The sequence below is a fragment of the Silurus aristotelis genome (genome assembly GCF_946808225.1).
Source record: "Silurus aristotelis genome assembly, chromosome: 2".
Lineage (NCBI taxonomy): Eukaryota > Metazoa > Chordata > Actinopteri > Siluriformes > Siluridae > Silurus > Silurus aristotelis.
This window is the reverse complement of record NC_139575.1, coordinates 22,915,055-22,933,950: the sequence shown is the minus strand read 5'-3', so window position 1 is coordinate 22,933,950 and position 18,896 is coordinate 22,915,055. Positions and strand designations below refer to the sequence as shown.

The following is an 18,896-nucleotide window of genomic DNA, read 5'->3' as shown; positions in this document are numbered from 1 at the left end:
TTTAAAGAAAGCTATGGCCCATATCTTGCACTTCCTAGCGCATTCTTATGATATAATTACCTGTCAGGAAGATTAATTAGTTAACTTAATTTTTAACTAATGTCATAAGGTTATTTTACATTTGAATGGTGTGTTCCTGGCAAGTTTAATGATGTGAGAAGATCTATAATTTGACACAGAATATGTGACTAACAGAACTCAACACAGACATCCATCACAGGCCATGTTTATTAATAAACAGGTAGAATATAGTACCTTTACTTTGTATAAAAATGTAGAAAATGGTATGCAAAAAATATATCACTTGATTTCCGGTATATAGATGTAATAACTGCTATATCATGAATGTGTAATGCTACATTAAATTCTCTTTTGCCAGCAAAAAAAAAAATACCAAAAAAAAACCTGACAAATGCCAGAACAACACACAGACAAATACAAGATCCACAAAACTATTTTTTTTTTCTTAAAAAAAAAAAAAAAGTTAGAAAATTACATTCTCTATCGCAGCACTATAGAGGCATGGCGACATGACTGTATTAATGTTGATACTGAAGGGTGCACAAGCACTCTTCCCAGTGCTAATCATCTTTGGTATTCCATAAACAGCTGTAGTGAAGCAAAGGGATATGCTTGTTTTGAATACTTAAATGATTCCTTCACACCATTGTGAGGCATTGCATGAATGTGCTAAAAGACAGGACATTACATCCTCTAGTTTGTCAGTTGGATATTGCGATATAATGCAATATCATATACTGTACTATAAGACCCAAAACAGTAAAATTCAGCTCAGTGCTATTGTCAGTGCAATATTTAGTTTACATGATGTGATGCAATTTAAGGTCTGGAAACACAGCAAAAGATGTAAATGTCTAGTTGGTGACTGGTTTATGTTCATTTTTAGAAAGAGTAGTTTCAAATAAAAACAATTTTGGGGTTGGACGAAAAAAATGTCTTAGTGTCTCCAGGCCTTAGAACAAGGGTAATGTTTAAAAAGTTATAATCAGTGCCACTTGATTAAAGATACCTGTCTGTAGACGAATGAGCAAAAAAAACCCAAAAAAGTTCATTCAAATCAAATGGGTTGTACTGAATTTAACTGTCAGTCTGTTTTGTCACATTCCCTTGAATAATAATCGACAAAAATAACTACTAATAATGCATGAATACTGCACTGCACATAGGCACTTTGACTGATCTTTATCGGTTTTGTAATCTGACCTGTCTGAGTGTCTTCACTTTCTGAAATGCACATGTACAGTCATTAGCCAAACGAGGCAAAGGCACTTCAGATGTGTTCTAAAATTTAATATAACTAAGCTTTTGTATTACCTCAAAAAGGAAATGTGCTCTCTCTAACTCTTCCTAGTCTCCATAATTTTTATAATGCAGAAGATTTTTTTTCTTCTATCATCGTTTCAGTATAAACTCCATTGCTAATATAAAGCTAAAAGGTATGTACATTTTAAACAAAGTGTTTTACTACTAACCCTCCCAGCATGGCAACTGAAATACCATTTTAGTCTTGATAATGAAACCCAAGGTAATGTTTATTAAACAAAGAAATAAAAGACAAATGAAAAAAGAAAACTAAATCACTGTCTGTAGAAACCCGGCCCATCCAGTAAGACTTACTACAGGCAGGGGGTATAGGAAGGTCCACACCAACCGCTGTTTCTCTATATGCATTTTTCAAGAGTGTAATTAGTCCAATGAATGTTAATATAGCCAAAATGACAGTCTGTCATAAAATCATCTGAAACATTTAAAGTTATTCCTTAAGTCAGTGTGTTCAAATACTTGTTCTCCCCAGCAAGGGATGTCAGCATGGAAGTCATATCTCCAATGGCCATGTTAGAAAGGTTAGAGGGAAGGGTGATGGAGTTTTGCGGTGTTGTAAGACGAGAAGAGGCCTGGGAAGAAGACTGATGGCCCACAACCGGATTTACAGGGCTGTAGGATGATGGATCTGGATCTTCAATGATGGAAGCAAAGTCTATCTGAGCATTTTCCAAATCTATGTTCTCAAGTGTATTTGACATAGATGCAGATTGGGGATATGCCACTGAAGCAGCCTTTGTTGACGAATCTAATCCAGCAAGGTGCTGCTGTGTCTGGCAGGATCCGTCATGGGGTTCCAGGGTCTTATCCATGTTGTGGTGCATGTGGATCTGACCTGAGTAATACAAACTATCAGTGTTTTGCTGCTGTTGATGAACAGGTGGGAGCCTCACACTTCTCCTTGGACTGGTGGCAGAATGACCAGGACTTAAGTTTGGTGGGCTGCTTAGGTATGTACCATTTGCCTGCTGGGATAGACTGTTCTGGCGACATAGAGGCTTTCGACCCTGAGGTGGATGTGGCACTATATCATGGCTGTAGGAGGAATCCTGCATGCTAACCATCTGTTCCTTGACTGGCACTGAGCTGGATGCTTGGCTGTGCTCTGTGGGACTCATGACATTCTGATTGGTGTAGCCCTGGTAACTGTTATGGTAGATATTTTGATTAAGTTGCTGATCTTGAGGGCTATGCTGCATCAATGCTGGCTGTGCTCCCATCTCCATGCTTTCTGGCTTACGAGGGAGATTACTGTTTGCTGTTTGTTGCTCTTGCTGCTGCTCCCAAAGGAGTGCCTGCTGTGATTGCACATAGTTTCGTACCATCATCTCCTTCACCTGCAGCATTGGCGTCTGTGACCTCCGGTCCTCAGACAACACAGAGCCTGCACAGCCAAGACTCAAACTTCCCCCATGGAGGAATGAACCAGCCTGGCTTTGCTGTTGACGGTGAACAGTCTGGGTCTTGATCTGACCATGGATAAAGTCACAGCTGGGGTTGGAAGCTTTGCTGATTAATCCATGCTCTTTTGTTTGTGGTGCATACCCTTGCTGGCATACCTCCATACTGCTTGCCTGGCGATGCTGTTGAAGAGTCTTGGCATTTTGGCATGCACTGGAGCCTCCCATGGGTGGGTGGAATTGTTCTGGTTTGATAGTGACCCTCTGTTGATTAGGATCAGTGTTGGGATTATAAAGACCTTGAGAATACTGCTGTCCCTGAATTCCTGTGCCTTGGAACTGCATAGTAGCTTGCATACATACATGAGAATTGTGAAGCTGGCCATTTTGTCCCCAGGGTCCTGACCCCTCACTTGGCTGCCCCAGACCAGGGTAATGTGGCCCAGAGGGGCTGAGCTGACAGGTGCTCATGCTGTACTCTGCTTGCTGGAGAAGAGTGTTTGAAATCTCATTCTGACCCATAGTCTCCCCAACACCTACATTACCACTTTGACTTTGATACTGCCCCTGCATTTGTGATTGGTAAGAAGGATCCAAGCATCCTATGCTTTCATTTCCAGGAGAAAGCTGGTCACCAGAATGAGAATGGGGCTGAGACTGCTGGTAGCCCATGTAGGCTCTGTCTGGTCCCTGTATCATAGTTCTGTGGTCCCGACCTTCTGTTGTGTTCCTCTGAGGCTCCATTGCCATGGCCTCCATCATCACATTCTCAGTAATACTTGGTGGTCGTGGTGAATACATGTGTCTGGTGATGTTGGCATCAGATCCACAGTGTTGCAAGGCATTACGCCGGCCCATTAATGTCATGTTACTCAGGCTGTTAAAGCGTTGCACTTTGGGTAGACCTTGTGGGTCAGCTACAGAACGCACAGGATCGCTAGCACGTCGCATGTTGTTGCCAGGGGCCTGGTGTGGGTAAATAACCCCTGTTCTATACTCAGCATTGGCACTGTGTCTCCTGGTTCCCATTTGATGTAGAAATGGTGGGAGTGGCTGACCATCATACTCACTCAAGAAACCACTCCGTCTACCTGGGGTACTAGGTGGCTCCATATTGGGTAGAGGTGTTGGTGGTGGCCCACCAGTTGCTGCTGCATATTTAGCTTTCAAACTATATTGTTCTGCAGGGGTAAGACTTGGTAGACCTGGCAATCCACCGGTGGTCTGGCACAAGCCAGCTCTGTGACAGGTTTCGGGTGATAATGGGTCCCCACACATGTCGTTTCCAATGACAGACTGGCAATGGCCACCTGTGCCAACCTGGGACACTTCACTTGAGCGTCGACTTGATAGGTAGGGGGAAACAACAGAGGAACGACGGCTCACGGTGTAGGCAGAGCTTAAACTACTGGTACCACTTCCACGACGGTCACTAGGTGGACAAGGCATAACCATTCTACCAATTCCACCCATACCACCCCCACCCAGGTCTGGAGTAGAGAGCTCCATCACACGACGATTAGAAATCAAAGGTGATGGGCCACACATGCTGATCATCTCACTTGATGCTGAGGATAGAAAGGGAACGTTAGTTGTGTAACTGTGCTACTAAAATCCTTAAAAGGAATATTTAGGAGAAAAAATATATACCATACCTGAAAGTGCTGGTAATTTATTTACTGTACCCTGGACTGGTGGGGTCTGCCTGCGGATCTGCTTTAATTTATCGATCTTTAAGTTCTCTAGCCTCTTCAGGGCCTGTGCAGACATGCTTATACCTCCAGAACCCGCTCTTCCATTAGATTCAGCCACACTGGTGCCCCCTCCATCTTCCACTGCTGTCAGGTCTTCCAGACTACCTGCTGCATTCAGGTTCATCTCCACACCACTGTCATTGTTGTTTGCACTTCCTAATGGAGAGCGCTCACTACTGCAGGATGACTGACCTCCAGGACTTGGTTGAGACTTCTAGTGTGTTAACAGCAAGCAGAAGTAGAATATCAGAATATCAGACAGAGCAGTACAAAAATATTTTTATATGATTTGAAAATATTCTAAGGTATGAAAGTGTAAAAACAAATGTCTTACTAGTATATTTTCAGGAGCCAGAAGTTTGCAGTCTTCTCTGGTCCTTTCCTCTTTCTCTACCAGCAGCTCTGAACTTTGACCTGGAGAGGTCAGGGCAGAACCTAGTGGTCGAGGTCCAGTGTCACCACGGTGTTTCTTAGTAATGTGAGCCTCAGGCCCATGTACAGTCTTTACATGTTTCCGCAGAGAGCTTGGGTCTGTGTAACGCTTTGTACATCCAGGGATCTTGCACACATAAGGTTTCTAAAAATGAGAATCGGAATGAAGGAATGGATAGTATACAATACATTTCCCTTCATATGTCTGATTTCTGTCATGAAGCTTTTGTTTTTGTGTCTTTGATATATACCTCATTGGAGTGTGTTCTGTTCTGGTGCTTTGCACGATCTGAGGCGTTAGAGAAAGCCTTGTTACATCCCTCATGCTCACATACATATGGCTTCTCACCAGTGTGTGAGCGCAGGTGCGTTTTCAGGTTCTCCAGACGAGAGTATGCTTTGTTGCAACCCTCGAACTAAGGCACACGATAACACATGATTAGAGATAATGTCATGGTTTGTAGAGACTGTATATAAAATATCTTATTAGTCACACACTTACAGTGCACTTGTGAGGTTTCTCGCCAGTGTGTCTCCGCATATGAACCACCAGCATATATTGAGCCTTAAATGGTCTCTGCTCACGAGAGCATTCCTTCCAGTGGCAAACAAATTCTTTCTTCTCACCGTGGATATGCTCATTATTAATGTGCTGAAGGAAGAGACAATTAAATAAACAAATCCGTAAAGATAAAGAAAAAAGTTATAGATATTACATAAATAACTGCACACACAGAATAATTTCCCTCAACACTTTCACTTCATCTGTCTTACATGCACAAGTTGTTCCTGGGTGTCAAACTCTTTGCTGCAGCTCTCCCAGTGGCAGTTGGTCTCATAGATAGCCTCAGGCTCTGGTTTCTCATCCTTGTCTAAATCATCTCTGCCCTCCAGAAGCCCAAGAAGAGGATCCTATAGGAAATGCATTTTATACATTTTTACAAGCAAATAAAGAAGAATCTGGTTCACAAACCTTGTCATACAAAAAGTACTGTAATCCACAATATAAAGGGAATGTAACTGTTTTTCTATTTTGTTGAATAGATCTATAAACAAACTTCTAACAATACTTTCACACATGGAGCATTTACTCTGTTTGAATCAAACCCTGGCGTGTTCTTCTTCTTTGGTGTGGTTCCTTTGGCCAAGTAAGAACATAGAAGTGCAGAACAATTCAACTGGTCCAAGACCTTCTAAACAGTCCAACAGCATAAATATTTACTAAACAAATATTATCTGTGGATTCATAGCTAATAGTTAAGGGTGCAATACCTGAGTTCCAGTGGAAGATGGACTGGCAACATCTCCTTCTGAATGCTCCTCTAAACTCTTCACATTTATTCCATCCATCACACTCCCTATGATGGGTTCGCTCTTCAGCTAAACACACAAGCACACCATATTGTGGGTCAACACCCAAGTCAATTTAGGATGTTGTAAAATTAGCAAGAAATCACAAGATCTTATTTACATGTCCATGTTTTGGAGGTGCGTGCAGACGGGGGTTGTGAGGAGGCAGGCGAGTTGGGGGTCCATGGCAGGGAGCAGGTGTGTGGCCAAGTGGAGTTCCATACATGTTCCCTTGAGGCCTGGACTGGTAGTTTGTTGAGCTTGAGTAACCCATTGATGGACTACATATTAAAATAGAATTAGTTACTCAGAAATGTGCAGATATTCTCTCATACAACTGCAACTACCCTGAAGCGGTTTCAATATTTGTACAAGGTTTTGTGGACCAGTGACGGTGTCAAATACTGAATGGAGGCATGGCCTATTTACTGAACATCTTTAATGCCGAAATGATATAACCTGCTACTTACCTTAAAGCTCCCACAGATAGGTGTCCATATGAGCTCGCAGCATTTTGCCCACAGCGAGAGTTAACAAATGCAACCAAAGAGTTAGGAGACGTACGAATCACTGTTTGTATGTCTACGCTTGTATCAGACAGGGGAGAGATGGACAATGCTCGCTTCTTGCTCAACTTCAGTATGGAACGAGGGGTCGAGAAACGAGAACCTGTTGAACGAGCAAAAGGATTGTTTATTGTAATACTTTTCCCTCTCCCCAGGTATTTTGCAGTTGCAAAAAAAAGGTAAACTGTCATTAATAACTCACCTTCTTAGCCTATAAAAAATGTAAGTATATACTTATAAAATTTAAAAACATGAATGTGGTATTCAGATGTTTACAGATTCACTTAACAGATTCCATGTTATTCACTATAACTTAAGAAACCATTTAAGTGCTGTCTCACCATCTCCTGAACCCAAGTGTTCTGGGCCTGACTGATTGTGAGGAAAGCCATGATGTGCTGACATTGTGTTGCCCTGGTTACAGTAGGGGGTACCATTACCTCCTAAAAACACACAGAATACAAATTAACATCAAATACTGCTCCCGACTAAAAATGAGTTTGAAGAAGAAACATTGGGTCTAAGAATGTTTCTGTTGAAAACGGTTTAAACCTGTTTTTCTAATATGCGATATAGTGTAACAGATGTGTTTCTCTGCAGCATTTTTTACATTTCTACCTATATAAACGTAAATATATATATATATATATATATATATATATATATATATATATATATATATATATATATATATATATATATATATATATATGTCTTGCAAACAATAAATTTCAGGTTTTTGCTAAGAGCACATACCCTCAGGTGGAGGCATGCCACGGTGTCCCATCATCCCATGGGGCAGGGGTCCCTGTGGAGGCCGCATGTAAGGATCCATGCAGGTTCCAGGGTTGAATGATGGGTTGAACATTGTTCTGCTTTGTGGAAGTTGACCACAAGGGGGAGCCCCACACACAGGAGACACCTCACTGTAGGGTGATTTTAGTGATGGCGCCAGACTACAAACATACAGGACATAATCGTTTACAGTTCACACAAAAGTTTTGCAATATAACTTTAATCAATTTCAGCAAGTACTAAATGTAAGAGCAGCAACTGTATTAACATAATGGGCACTGAATGCCATTGCCCTTTTTATAAAGCATACAATATAGTATATTTTCCCTCAAGCTGATTTCAATAATATAACTTGTAATTAAAAGAGTTGTTATTAAAATTACTAAATGCAAAATAATACTTTTACTTGTGTTCTCAAGATTTTTTGATTCTACTTGTATATAAGACCTGACACAATGTGTCTGATTCCTGTCTTCACATCATTCTCATGGTAAAACATACAAGGAATAATTCTGAACCTAATTCTGAATATGGCTGAGACCAGATTTGGAAAATATCAGCAACAATATGTATAGTAAACAATCTGAAATGATTAGCTTGCAATGTATCCTATGTTGTGATATACGTTCCTGACCACTGGGTGGCATCTAGTGACTGTATTTGGAGAGCAAAAGTGACAGCAGGGGAATTCCCACGTTCCTCCAATACGTTGCCTCTGTCTTGTACACAAATACACCCCTCGCCATGTATTGCAATTTTGTGAGGTATTTCCATTGATGTGTGTGATTCACTAAAATCAAAACATTTAAAGCTGTAGCTTGCAAACAAAATGGCTTTTCTTTAAAGGGACCATCTAAACATCCTCCCGAGGCCATAAATGCAACATATTACTATTACTCTTGCAGACATAAAGTTTCCATGAAGAGATAAATACATACCCAATACATACCCATACCCAACACACACACACACACACACACACACACACACACACACACACACACACACACACACACACTCCATTCTTTTACACTTTACACCACGTTCACTTGAACACCCAGTCGCTGTAATTCTTTCAGAAACGTCATGTGTATTCCACAACTCCTAATCTCCTTGCACTAATCCACCAATTCCCCCTTCCCCCAATTCTGCCTCCCTTTATGTACCCTATTTTTTGTGGTATTTTTTTCTGAAGCTCCCTTCCTTTCATGCAATTTCTTTCTTCCCCTCTTTCTTCATCGGTAGCCCTGTTCTCCCTGGTGAACATTCTTTCTCTCTCTCTCTCTCTCTCTCTCTCTCTCTCTCTCTCTCTCTCTCTCTCTCTCTCTCTCTCTCTCTCTCTCTCTTCTCTCTCTCTCTCAATTTCCCCCTCTGTCTCTGACAGCTGCTTATTACTGACTGGTCAGGGAGCTGCTACTCTCCGCATGACTGACCAAACACCACTCAGGTTACCCCAGAGAAAGAGCCAGAGCCCAATGGTGGCTCAACCTGGGTGGCATTCTGCAGGAGGAGGGAGGGTGGAGATGGGGAGGAGAGGAGGAGCTAGTAAGCCTTCTTAACAACAACATCAGGGCACAACGTTAGGAACAGACAGAAAGTTTGGCTGCTACTGTAACTCCAGGTCCCCCCTCCCGCCCCAGGATGTTTGAGTTAGGTATACCACTTGCACTGGTGTTTTAGTAGGGATGCCCTAATCCTGCCTGTTTGGATAAACACAGCACTTAGGTGGAATGTGGGCATCTTTTCTAAATGCTTGTCTTACCCTTTGCTTGGTTGACTGTTGTTGTTGTTGTAGTGATACAGCCTGTGGTGAGGCTGCATGACCACTGGCATTGGGGCCAGCACTCCCGCTAGTCCTGTAGGACCCTGAGAGGACACAAACATGTGACGTCAGCATAAATGTGAAGAAAAATGAAATGAACACAGAGTTGATCAATATAGCAATGCCGGTTTAATTAATTTCCCAAAAATTTCTAGATATACCATCAGCACCATCAGTTTTAATTGGTCAATAAATTCATTAGAAAAATCGATTGAGCGCTCACTTCGATTACACGGACTAACAGGTTTGTGTGAATGTGTGTGTGTAGATGTTTTGAGGTGTATATCTGATAATGTGCTAATGAGGTGGATACATGAAATAGAAATCTCTTGTCAAGCCACCGCTGCTATAGCTGTGCCCAATCCTACACATATACATACACACACACACACACACACACACACACACACACACACACACACACACAGACACACACATGGACACCTGTTGGAACCATTTTGGGGGTATTAGTGTATAAGCCAAAAAGAAGGACTCTGCATTACTGGAGTGTAGCAGGACAAGTGTTAATGCATTAGTGACTAAAGGCATGCTGCTTGGCAGGCATGTGCCAACATGCATCGTGCGGGTTTGTGATCGAGAGAAATTGATTAATTACATAGCTAAAGTATTTGAACGTATCTACTGTATGCACAGGATTTTCCAAAGTTTGTTCCAGTCGTCTCTCTCAATTGATGGAGTATAATAATGAGTCTGCCTGTAACTACTAGAGATTTAGTGATGTGTGTGTGTGTGTGTGTGTGTGTGTGTGTGTGTGTGTGTGTGTGTGTGTGTATGTGTGTGTGTGTGTGTGTGTGTGTGTGTGTGTGTGTGTGTGTGTGTGTGTGTGTGTGAGAGAGTGGGAAATATTGCAGGTGCAACAATATCCTGCTGTAAAATGGAAAAATATATATTTAAGTTACAAATATTAATAAGTATCTCAAATATTGGTCTGTGGATCAGGAGAGTATGTACAATAAAGTAATGATTTTAACACCAAAAAGACTGTATGTACTACATACACTTCCTATAAATAGAAACTAATTTGTAACTTTCTTTTAACCACTTCTTGACTAGGACATACACCTCCAAACACTTTATTGGGGTACCTGTATTGATGCAGTTATGCTTTGAGTAATGTTTACTATCAGGATGGGGAAAATGTGATATTAGTAATTTTGACTGTTACATGATCCTTGTTGCCAGTCAAGTTGGCTTAGGTATTTCTAAAATAGTGGCTCTCCATTGATTTTCATTTCATTTTTACTCAGAAAAGTGGGTAGAGTAAAGGTAGAGTGACCTTGCTGATGAAATTGGCTAGGATCTTTTGAGCTGACATTAAGGCATTAACATAGATAATCACTCTTTACAATGTAGATATGCTGAAAGTGACGTCTCAGAATGCACAACCTGTCAAACTTTGAGGCAGAGGTGCTACAACAGCAGAAGTCCTAGGTTCCACATTTGAATGAATTTAAATACTGACATCAATGAGCACAGGGCATAATTAAATAGAAAGAAAAAAACATTTCGGTCTGATTGATTTCAGTTTCTGCTGAGGCAGACAGAATGAATTCACCAACAGCATGAATCCATGGATTCAACATGCCTTGTGTCCAGGCTGGTGGCGGTAGTGTAATGTAGATGTGGGGAACATTTGTTTGACAGTTACTGTTAGCTTGAATTCCAGTTAAACTAATAGTATGGTTGGAATTAGTACATGCTGTTTAGTGATACATTTTAATGGAATGTAATCTGTATGCCAAGTTGTATAAACCTGTTATTTTCCAAACACAGAACAAATTAACTCTTCAATACTAACATACTGTGCATTACACAAATTAGTTAATGCAGATTGAGCCAAGGTTGTGTTGCTTCTATTTCTTTTTAAGCGCAAAGTGTAAAAACTAACCCACACACAAGGATGAATGCAATAAAACAAAAATGAAGGCACCAACTATCCAAAACAAAGATTATGTCAAAGTGGACCGAAAGGATGATGAACACCAAATGCCGGAAGAGAGATCGGGGTGAAAGGGTATCTCTTCTTCTCTTCCTTTTAATCTTATTTTCCACAATGCACAATGGTGAATAGGGAGGAAATAAATGAAACACTTTCCCTGTAAGTCTGTGTATGAGCATCCTTTAACCCGAAGTACACAGTTAGTCTCTTACGCACTCTTCAGCACTTACAAATGCATCAATCTGCTCAAGGATAAGTTGTCATCTTGTACTATTTTCTATCACTCTGGTTGAATTGACGTTGGTGACCAGCAGCAGTGTACGGAGCAGGACACCAGTCTAAAACACGATGTTCTGTACAGCCTCACTGTGTACACTCTGTTTAACTTCTTGCCTCACAGACATGTATCTGACCCCACACATGCGGCAATATCCATCATTTTAATCTCTCTATTACCACTACTCCTGCTCTATCTCTGTTTCCATTATACATATAACAGAATGAATTTTCAGGCACATCAAGCTCTCTATCATCCCCCTCTTTCACTCCACCCTTTGCACTATCCGGTAATCCTCAAATCGCTCTGTTTGTTCCCACTCGCTACTCACTCCGCGACTACAACATAAACAGTTTGGTACTGTCCCCCAGCAGAAAAGTGCACGTCACCACGAACGAAGGAACTTTGGAAGGAACTAAAACAAGACATTTGGGCTGTAGACACTCGTCTGAACCCCCTCCTCTTTTTCCTCCTCCCTTTTTAGCTGCTCATCTTGCACTCTCTCATCCCAACCCCCATCGCTCCCTCCCTCCCTCTCCCTTTTGCTCATGGAGCAGAGTCGAGGTGGGTGTTCTGGCTGTTATGAGCTAGAGGGGATAATGGCAGCTCTAATGTAGCTTGCTGTTCCTGAGAGAGTGAGGGAGAAAGGGAGGGGTTTGGGGGGGAGTGTGGACCAGACTTGTGTTCTTTCGTGAAATACAAAGAAAAAAAAAATTAAGCGCGTCCTGTCGTTTCGTTCTCTCCACTTTCCGCAATTCTTTCATTTGACTTTTTTTTTTTTTCAATGGTGAATTTTGTTTTATCGGGCTGCCTTTGTTTGTATAACACATACTCATCGTCTCCTGCTCCCCTCAACCCAGACACCCCACCCCCAAACATTCACTCAAATTCTTCACCACCGAGTACCTCAAGGTGAACTTCTCCTCACAGGAAAACTGTTGTACTGTGTTTGTTTCGCCTCGTCCAGTTTCTGCTGAAGGTAATTGGTAAAAGCAAACATTTGTTTATCTGTACAGAAAAGATGACAGTTCATGTGCATCAGTTTTTCTCAATGCAGAGTCATCTTTTGAGTGAATATGCTCAGAGGAGCTGATGACAGAGTGACTACTGGAAAAGAACTGTAGTCGTGAGATAGAAAGAGAGAAAGGTCTCTAAGAATCTGCTGAAGAAGAAGCAGCAATCCATCCAAAAATCCATGTTCCTCTAGTTTAGACGTGCTCTTACCTCCATCTATCCCGCTTTTCTGCCTCTCTTTTACTTTCCGTCTCCAGGCAGTGCATACCTGTGGTTTCCTGTCGCCCTTCCTCCCGCCCTTCACCTCATACCTCAAGTTCTCTTTCTTGGTCTCCTTTAATCCTTATAACTTCTGAGTTTAGATGCTGTCTGCTTTTATGTTATCATTTCCCACATCCTCCCTTAACTCATGATCGATATCCTAACTTCTTAAAGTTCTGAACTTTTTTTTAGGTTATTATATATATTTTTTTACATTTACCCTTATATTTAGACACTCTTATACAGAGCAATTTACATTTTTTATCTCATTTATACAACTGAGCAGCTATGGGGTTAAGGGCCTTGTTAAAGGGCCCAGGAAGGGCAGCTTGGTGTGGCTGGGATTTGAACTCACACCCTTCGGATCCAAAGTTCACTGCTTTAATCGCTAGGTTGCCACCTCCATTTGAAAGCATGTAATCAAATAATCACAATATTCAAATACGAAAACTAATACAAAAGATGATGCAGTGTTAGTGTGTACTCTACCAATGCATGTTGGGAATAATAATTGTCTAAACTGAAAATGATTGTACAGTCTGTGGCAGTCATGTGGCTCAGATGTTTTTTTTTTCCTTCTTTAGTCTCTGTTCTTTGTCCAGAAAGTCTTACATCCTATAGTACAGGGTTATTAATGTGCCCAAATGTGCCCACATGTATCCCTTTGAACTCCCTGTAGGAGACGGAGGAAGTCGGGAGGGACGGAACAGATGAGGAGGAGAAGGAGGAGGAAGAGGAGGAGGAGGAGTGGAAAACAGCTCCACCAAAAGGCTGGGATGCACAGCTGGGACCCAGCTGCAGCGGCCGAGCCCTGACACACGCATGCACGCACCCACCCACACGCACACAAACACAAAGAGTCAAGAATAGTAGTGTATAACCCTCTACTAACCCCTGACGTTGGCTACGATTATGGTGTAAAAAAAAAAAAAAAATCTTAATAATTATGGGTGGCCCAAGAACTTGTGCTTGTGTGCTGAATATTTTGAGAACCCTTACTTTTACTGTAAATACCACAAAAAAAAAAACCAAGGGGGACGGTGACAGACTGAATGAACGGTTGAGAGAAGAAGCAGGCACAGGATAAGAAGGAGAAACAGGACTGTAGAAACATGCCTGGTTTTTTTTCTTTTTTGAGGAGGTAACACCAAAAAACCCAAGATTTACATTTTCAAATGGGTTTCATAGCAAGGCTGCATGCTGAGTGTCCTCATGCACACAGACCACACACACTAACACTGACGCCCGTCTGGGATCATGTTCTAGTCTGACATGGCAGTCTGACGTACTGTAGGTCATGTCTGTTTGGGCGTGATCTACAGAATTGATCAAAAAAGGGGGCAATCACCGACATTTGAAATACCTTATTTTGGATAAATCTGGAATTGTACCATAACAACAGTACTTTATCTCAACAGGCGGTTTGACTGCCGTTATTCTAAACATCACTGACACTATGATGCCTTAACAGGGTTCGAGATCGCCTTAACTCCCTACTGAACATTTCCAATCTTTAATTTGGGAAAGTAAACTTTTATATAGCCTGTTTCGACTCACACTCGACTTGTTAACCGGTGTGCTTACGCGTTTGTGTGCTTATGCATGTGCGGGTGTGTGTTAGGAGCTGACAAGGACTGTAAGCTATGAGTCAACACTTTGGCTCTGTTCCTGGCACACTGTATGAGCATCTTCCTTCTTTATTGTTTGTCTTTGTCATGTCCATTCCTCCAGCTTTTCTCAGGGATTTTCTAGGTGCTTGATTGCAAGCTAAAATGCAGCCTCAGCACGGCTTAGCAGGTCTAACCTTAAAATCAGCTCTTTCTCACTTTCTATAGTTTTCTTCACTAACTTTTCCCACAAGACTCAGGGATCAGCAACGGCACGCGTATTGAGCCTCATATCTGCAAGACCTAACCGTCAACTCTGCACCTCGAAGACTTCGCTGTAGCTGTAAGAAGTGAAGAAAGCTGCAGTACTCGTGTGTGGCCTCGACGGCTGCGATGCTCGGCCAACAACGCTCACTCACACACACCACGCTAACCAGTTCTCACCGATCGTATTACATACGCACACGCACACACATTCAGAAATGCACTCAGAAAACCAAACAGTTTAAAATTGCTCTCGATACTCGACAGTATAAAAATATATAGCTTAGACTATAAAGTAACAAAAAAAACGTTCGGAATAATGCCAGATCCTATACTCACATACGCAGATGTGCGCACTAGTTCTGGACAGTTTCTCTCACTATCCTCATTTAACACGGGCACACTTTCACGGTACTGGAGTGAGATTTTAAAGGGTCGGTTGGGTGGGAAGGGTGTTAGTAATGATAATAAAGAATAATTTCAAAAACAAATGAGACAAATGGACTGGATGAAATAGATTCTTGGCTCACTTAGGAACTGCCAATTGTCTAAAACCGAGGTAACGGATTATGTTATTTTTTGGCAACATATAAGCGAGAATAATAGTTATACAACAGTTTTTCTAATGAGCTAATCTCAGCACATACAAATAATAGAAGAGGAAGCACTCTTATTTTGTTGTCTTACTGGGGCCCAACCTATTTTTAAAAAACATTTCTAGGTGGGTTAAGAGAGAACCCAAAATAATGAGTCTTATGCCAAAAGCACACGTCTTGGCATTTTAAACAACATATCCACAGATGCGCATCACCTTAGTATTCATGGTTAAGCTAATAAATCGGAGATAAGAAGCTTAGAATACAACGCAAACAACAACACAAGGATGCCAGGCCATATAAAGGCAAAGTCCTGTTATGATACCTTAATTAGTTTTTTAAGCATTTTCAATACATTTCTATATAACCATATAGAAAAATTGTGACAGACACCATCAGACAGATTTATGTACTGGATCTAAATTCCTAACAAATTGAATGCATACAACAACAGACACACAATATTCACTTCCACTCTCACTCTTTACATAGTGGCCATTTTGTCTGATTTTGTCTTCTGTGAGTGATCAATAATCTGTTCATATTATCATATATGTTGATGTGAATCTGCTCATATCAGCATATCAAAGGGTGAATATTAAACACACTCCAGTGCAGTGCCTAATATTGTAACATTATTACAGTTGTATTATAACCTATTTTAAATCCCTGAGTCATATAGTACTTTCATACTAACTCAAAATAATTGTATTTCATTAAAATGTATGAAATTAAAAACAAAAAATTAATTTATTGTGATACTGTTAATCTGTAATAGTAAAAAGTATGATTTTGATGTGTGAAGATTTTTTTTTGTATTTTGTTCTATTTAGTTCAGACAAATTAAAATGCTCATGTCTTCACTGAAATCAACAAGTAGCCTGTAGCAATGGTTGCGTTTTTTTTTAAAGAAAGAAATCTCTATAATGTGAAAAAATCAACGCCTTCCAGTAAATGATATATTTATATCAGGAATGCTACATCCACTGTTACTAATTTCATGAGGTGTACCAGCATTGTGTCTTGAGCTTTTTGGTAATACAAGTGGAGCTGATTTACCATTTTGAACTAGACCCTTCTGTTTAGGTCCGCATCTACTTCTCCTTTCACTTCAGGATCGAATGAGAACGACACAAAGAGATGCCTTCTCCCCCTCTAACCTGAACTCTGTCCATCTCGCCATCATTTGCCCATTCTCCTTCTTATTGCCACCACTTGTCAGACATTAAAGGGGGGGAGAATCCTTGAGTGGATAAAAGAGGCTACGCTCTCTCTCTCCTACCTGGGGTGGAGCAAACATTCAAACGTTTATGATGAGGGGTATGAAAAGAAAGGGAGAGGACAGAGAGAAATAAAGGGGAAATGCTCTTGTGCTTGAGAGAGCAGGTCTGCTGAGAGCCAGGGTCTAGGGCTCTTGGGAAGTTTGTCTTGTAATTGAGTCAATTGTTGACCTCCTGTTCAGTCTGCCCAGGCTACTCTGAAGAGAAAGCCTCCAGAATAATAAATGTCTCTCTCTCTCTCTCTCTCTCTCTCTCTCTCTCTCTCTCTCTCTCTCTCTCTCTCTCTCTCTCTCTCTCTCTCTCTCTCTCTCTCTCTCTCTCTCTCTCTCTCTCTCTCTCTCTCTCTCACTCTTCCCCTCTTCTACTCCGTTGTCTTAGAGTGATTGTGCTGTGATTCAAAGGCTGAGTTAGGGGAAGTCGAACGATCTTATCACTCACGTTCTCCGTCTTTCACATTCTCACGCTTTTCATTCTTCTTTTTGTTCTATCTGTGGGATGAATTTTAATCACCCACTCCTCCTACAATTGCTCAGTGCTTTCCACTCATCATCCTTTTATAACCTAATTGTCTTTTTTACCCCACTGGACAGTGGAGTACAGCATTGTACAGCAAAAAAATAAACCCACTTTCTCTTTTTTATTTCCATGCCCAAGTGAGTCATACTGTAACTAAGTATGTGTTCTGAATCCTTCGTATTAAATAGCAAGTGTACTGAACTGGGTTGAAAATGTGGGGCCCTAGAAATAATGCAGAAGACTAAGTGGTCAAAGGTCCGTTAGGTCCTCACACAATCATCATGCCTAGTCACAAGTCAGAAAATTGTCATGTTGAAAAATGACCATATGACCATAAAAATGACGCTACACATTAAACCGTATATAACAGTACACTGTTTTAGATTCTGCCGCAGAAAATAACTGCAATTGTGAACACTATAAAACCAGATCACGTTTGTACATTACAGCTGTGTACACTTGAATATCATTGCAAAGGGATTCATTTTTGGGGATAAGTATGAGCCCTGTAATAATAGATTTTAGTAAAAATCATTATATTCATTTGACATAAATTTAGCTATGGACTTTTTTTTCTAGACAACGAAAGTTAAACTCCTCCCCCTTTCACAGGTACATTTACTTTCACGGGTAAATTTACACAAAACGCATCTCTATGTATATCTATGAAGAATCATACACACTTGATGAGGTCTGTTTAGGATTCAGATTAGTAACTACACTGTAAAATGTTGTACCACACTGTCCTTTGTTTAACTTTAGTTTTACATGTCTAAAAAGTGAAAACACTACGGTCTGCACTCTAATCCAATCCTTAACCAAACAAAAATACGCGCACGTTATTTCCAATGACCTTTAATACACGCTGAGTTGACTGTCAGTTACTGTGTTGTGTCTACATGTTCAGTCAATAACACTGAGTTCTGTGGTTTTGATGCTGTAGACAGTGGAAAGGACCTCTTCTCCCCAAAGGCAGTATGTTTGCCCAGGAGCTTTAGAGCCCTGTCTTTGTGTGGATGGACTACAAAGGCCTTTTCTTGGTATTAAGTACGGGGTTCTAAAAAAGCGTGAGAAGCTGATATTTCAGCTCGACTTCACAGCTAATGGTTTATAATTTAATAGTTAACTATTTAATATACCAAATAATATACTAAAGGGTTATTAATGAAGATTTTGAACCTATTCGTGATAAAAAATAAACTCCTCACACTTCTAAGCTACTTCCCTTTCAACCAATAAACTATTACTCCTGCATTGATGCTTTTTCTTGTTCAATCACAATCATTCTCCGTATACACTGGTATTGCATGATAACTACCTGTTGCATGTGATTAGCGATTACACAAAAAATGTTGTCTTTAGCACTAAAGTGTACCAGTATGATGTATGACAGTTCGACCTGTGGAAGTTGTGTTATATAAACTATGCCAAACGGACGAGCAAGTGCTCTTCAGTCCTCTTCATTCCGTCTCGTGTCCTCTGCCATGTGTCCCCTCTCCTCGAGTGTTTGTTAGGAAATCCTGAGTAAACCGCTGCTGTTTGTTCTCGCTTTGTGAACGATCCGTTTTTATAGACTTCCACTGTTGACAGTTGTTTCGCTTCTGTTGGCCTCGCGCAAGCTGGATAACGCTGTGCAAATATGTACGCGTACACACTCG

General features: G+C 40.9%; 1 protein-coding gene across 1 annotated transcript in view; it reads right to left on the bottom strand.

The window, feature by feature from the left end:
- Window positions 1-1,532: 1,532 nt before the first annotated feature.
- The window catches only part of gli1 (GLI family zinc finger 1), a 33,970-nt gene continuing 16,606 nt past the window's right edge, over window positions 1,533-18,896 (bottom strand). Inside the window, exons 3-14 of the mRNA XM_083528995.1 lie at window positions 9,404-9,507; window positions 7,603-7,802; window positions 7,188-7,289; window positions 6,751-6,949; window positions 6,402-6,561; window positions 6,203-6,310; window positions 5,705-5,842; window positions 5,433-5,582; window positions 5,182-5,346; window positions 4,833-5,075; window positions 4,400-4,712; window positions 1,533-4,312 (exon numbers count right to left, since the gene is read on the bottom strand). Coding sequence (XP_083385121.1) covers window positions 1,782-4,312; window positions 4,400-4,712; window positions 4,833-5,075; window positions 5,182-5,346; window positions 5,433-5,582; window positions 5,705-5,842; window positions 6,203-6,310; window positions 6,402-6,561; window positions 6,751-6,949; window positions 7,188-7,289; window positions 7,603-7,802; window positions 9,404-9,474 — 4,380 coding nt within the window. The 5' untranslated portion in view covers window positions 9,475-9,507 and the 3' untranslated portion in view covers window positions 1,533-1,781. The remainder of the gene's footprint in view (window positions 4,313-4,399; window positions 4,713-4,832; window positions 5,076-5,181; window positions 5,347-5,432; window positions 5,583-5,704; window positions 5,843-6,202; window positions 6,311-6,401; window positions 6,562-6,750; window positions 6,950-7,187; window positions 7,290-7,602; window positions 7,803-9,403; window positions 9,508-18,896) is intronic.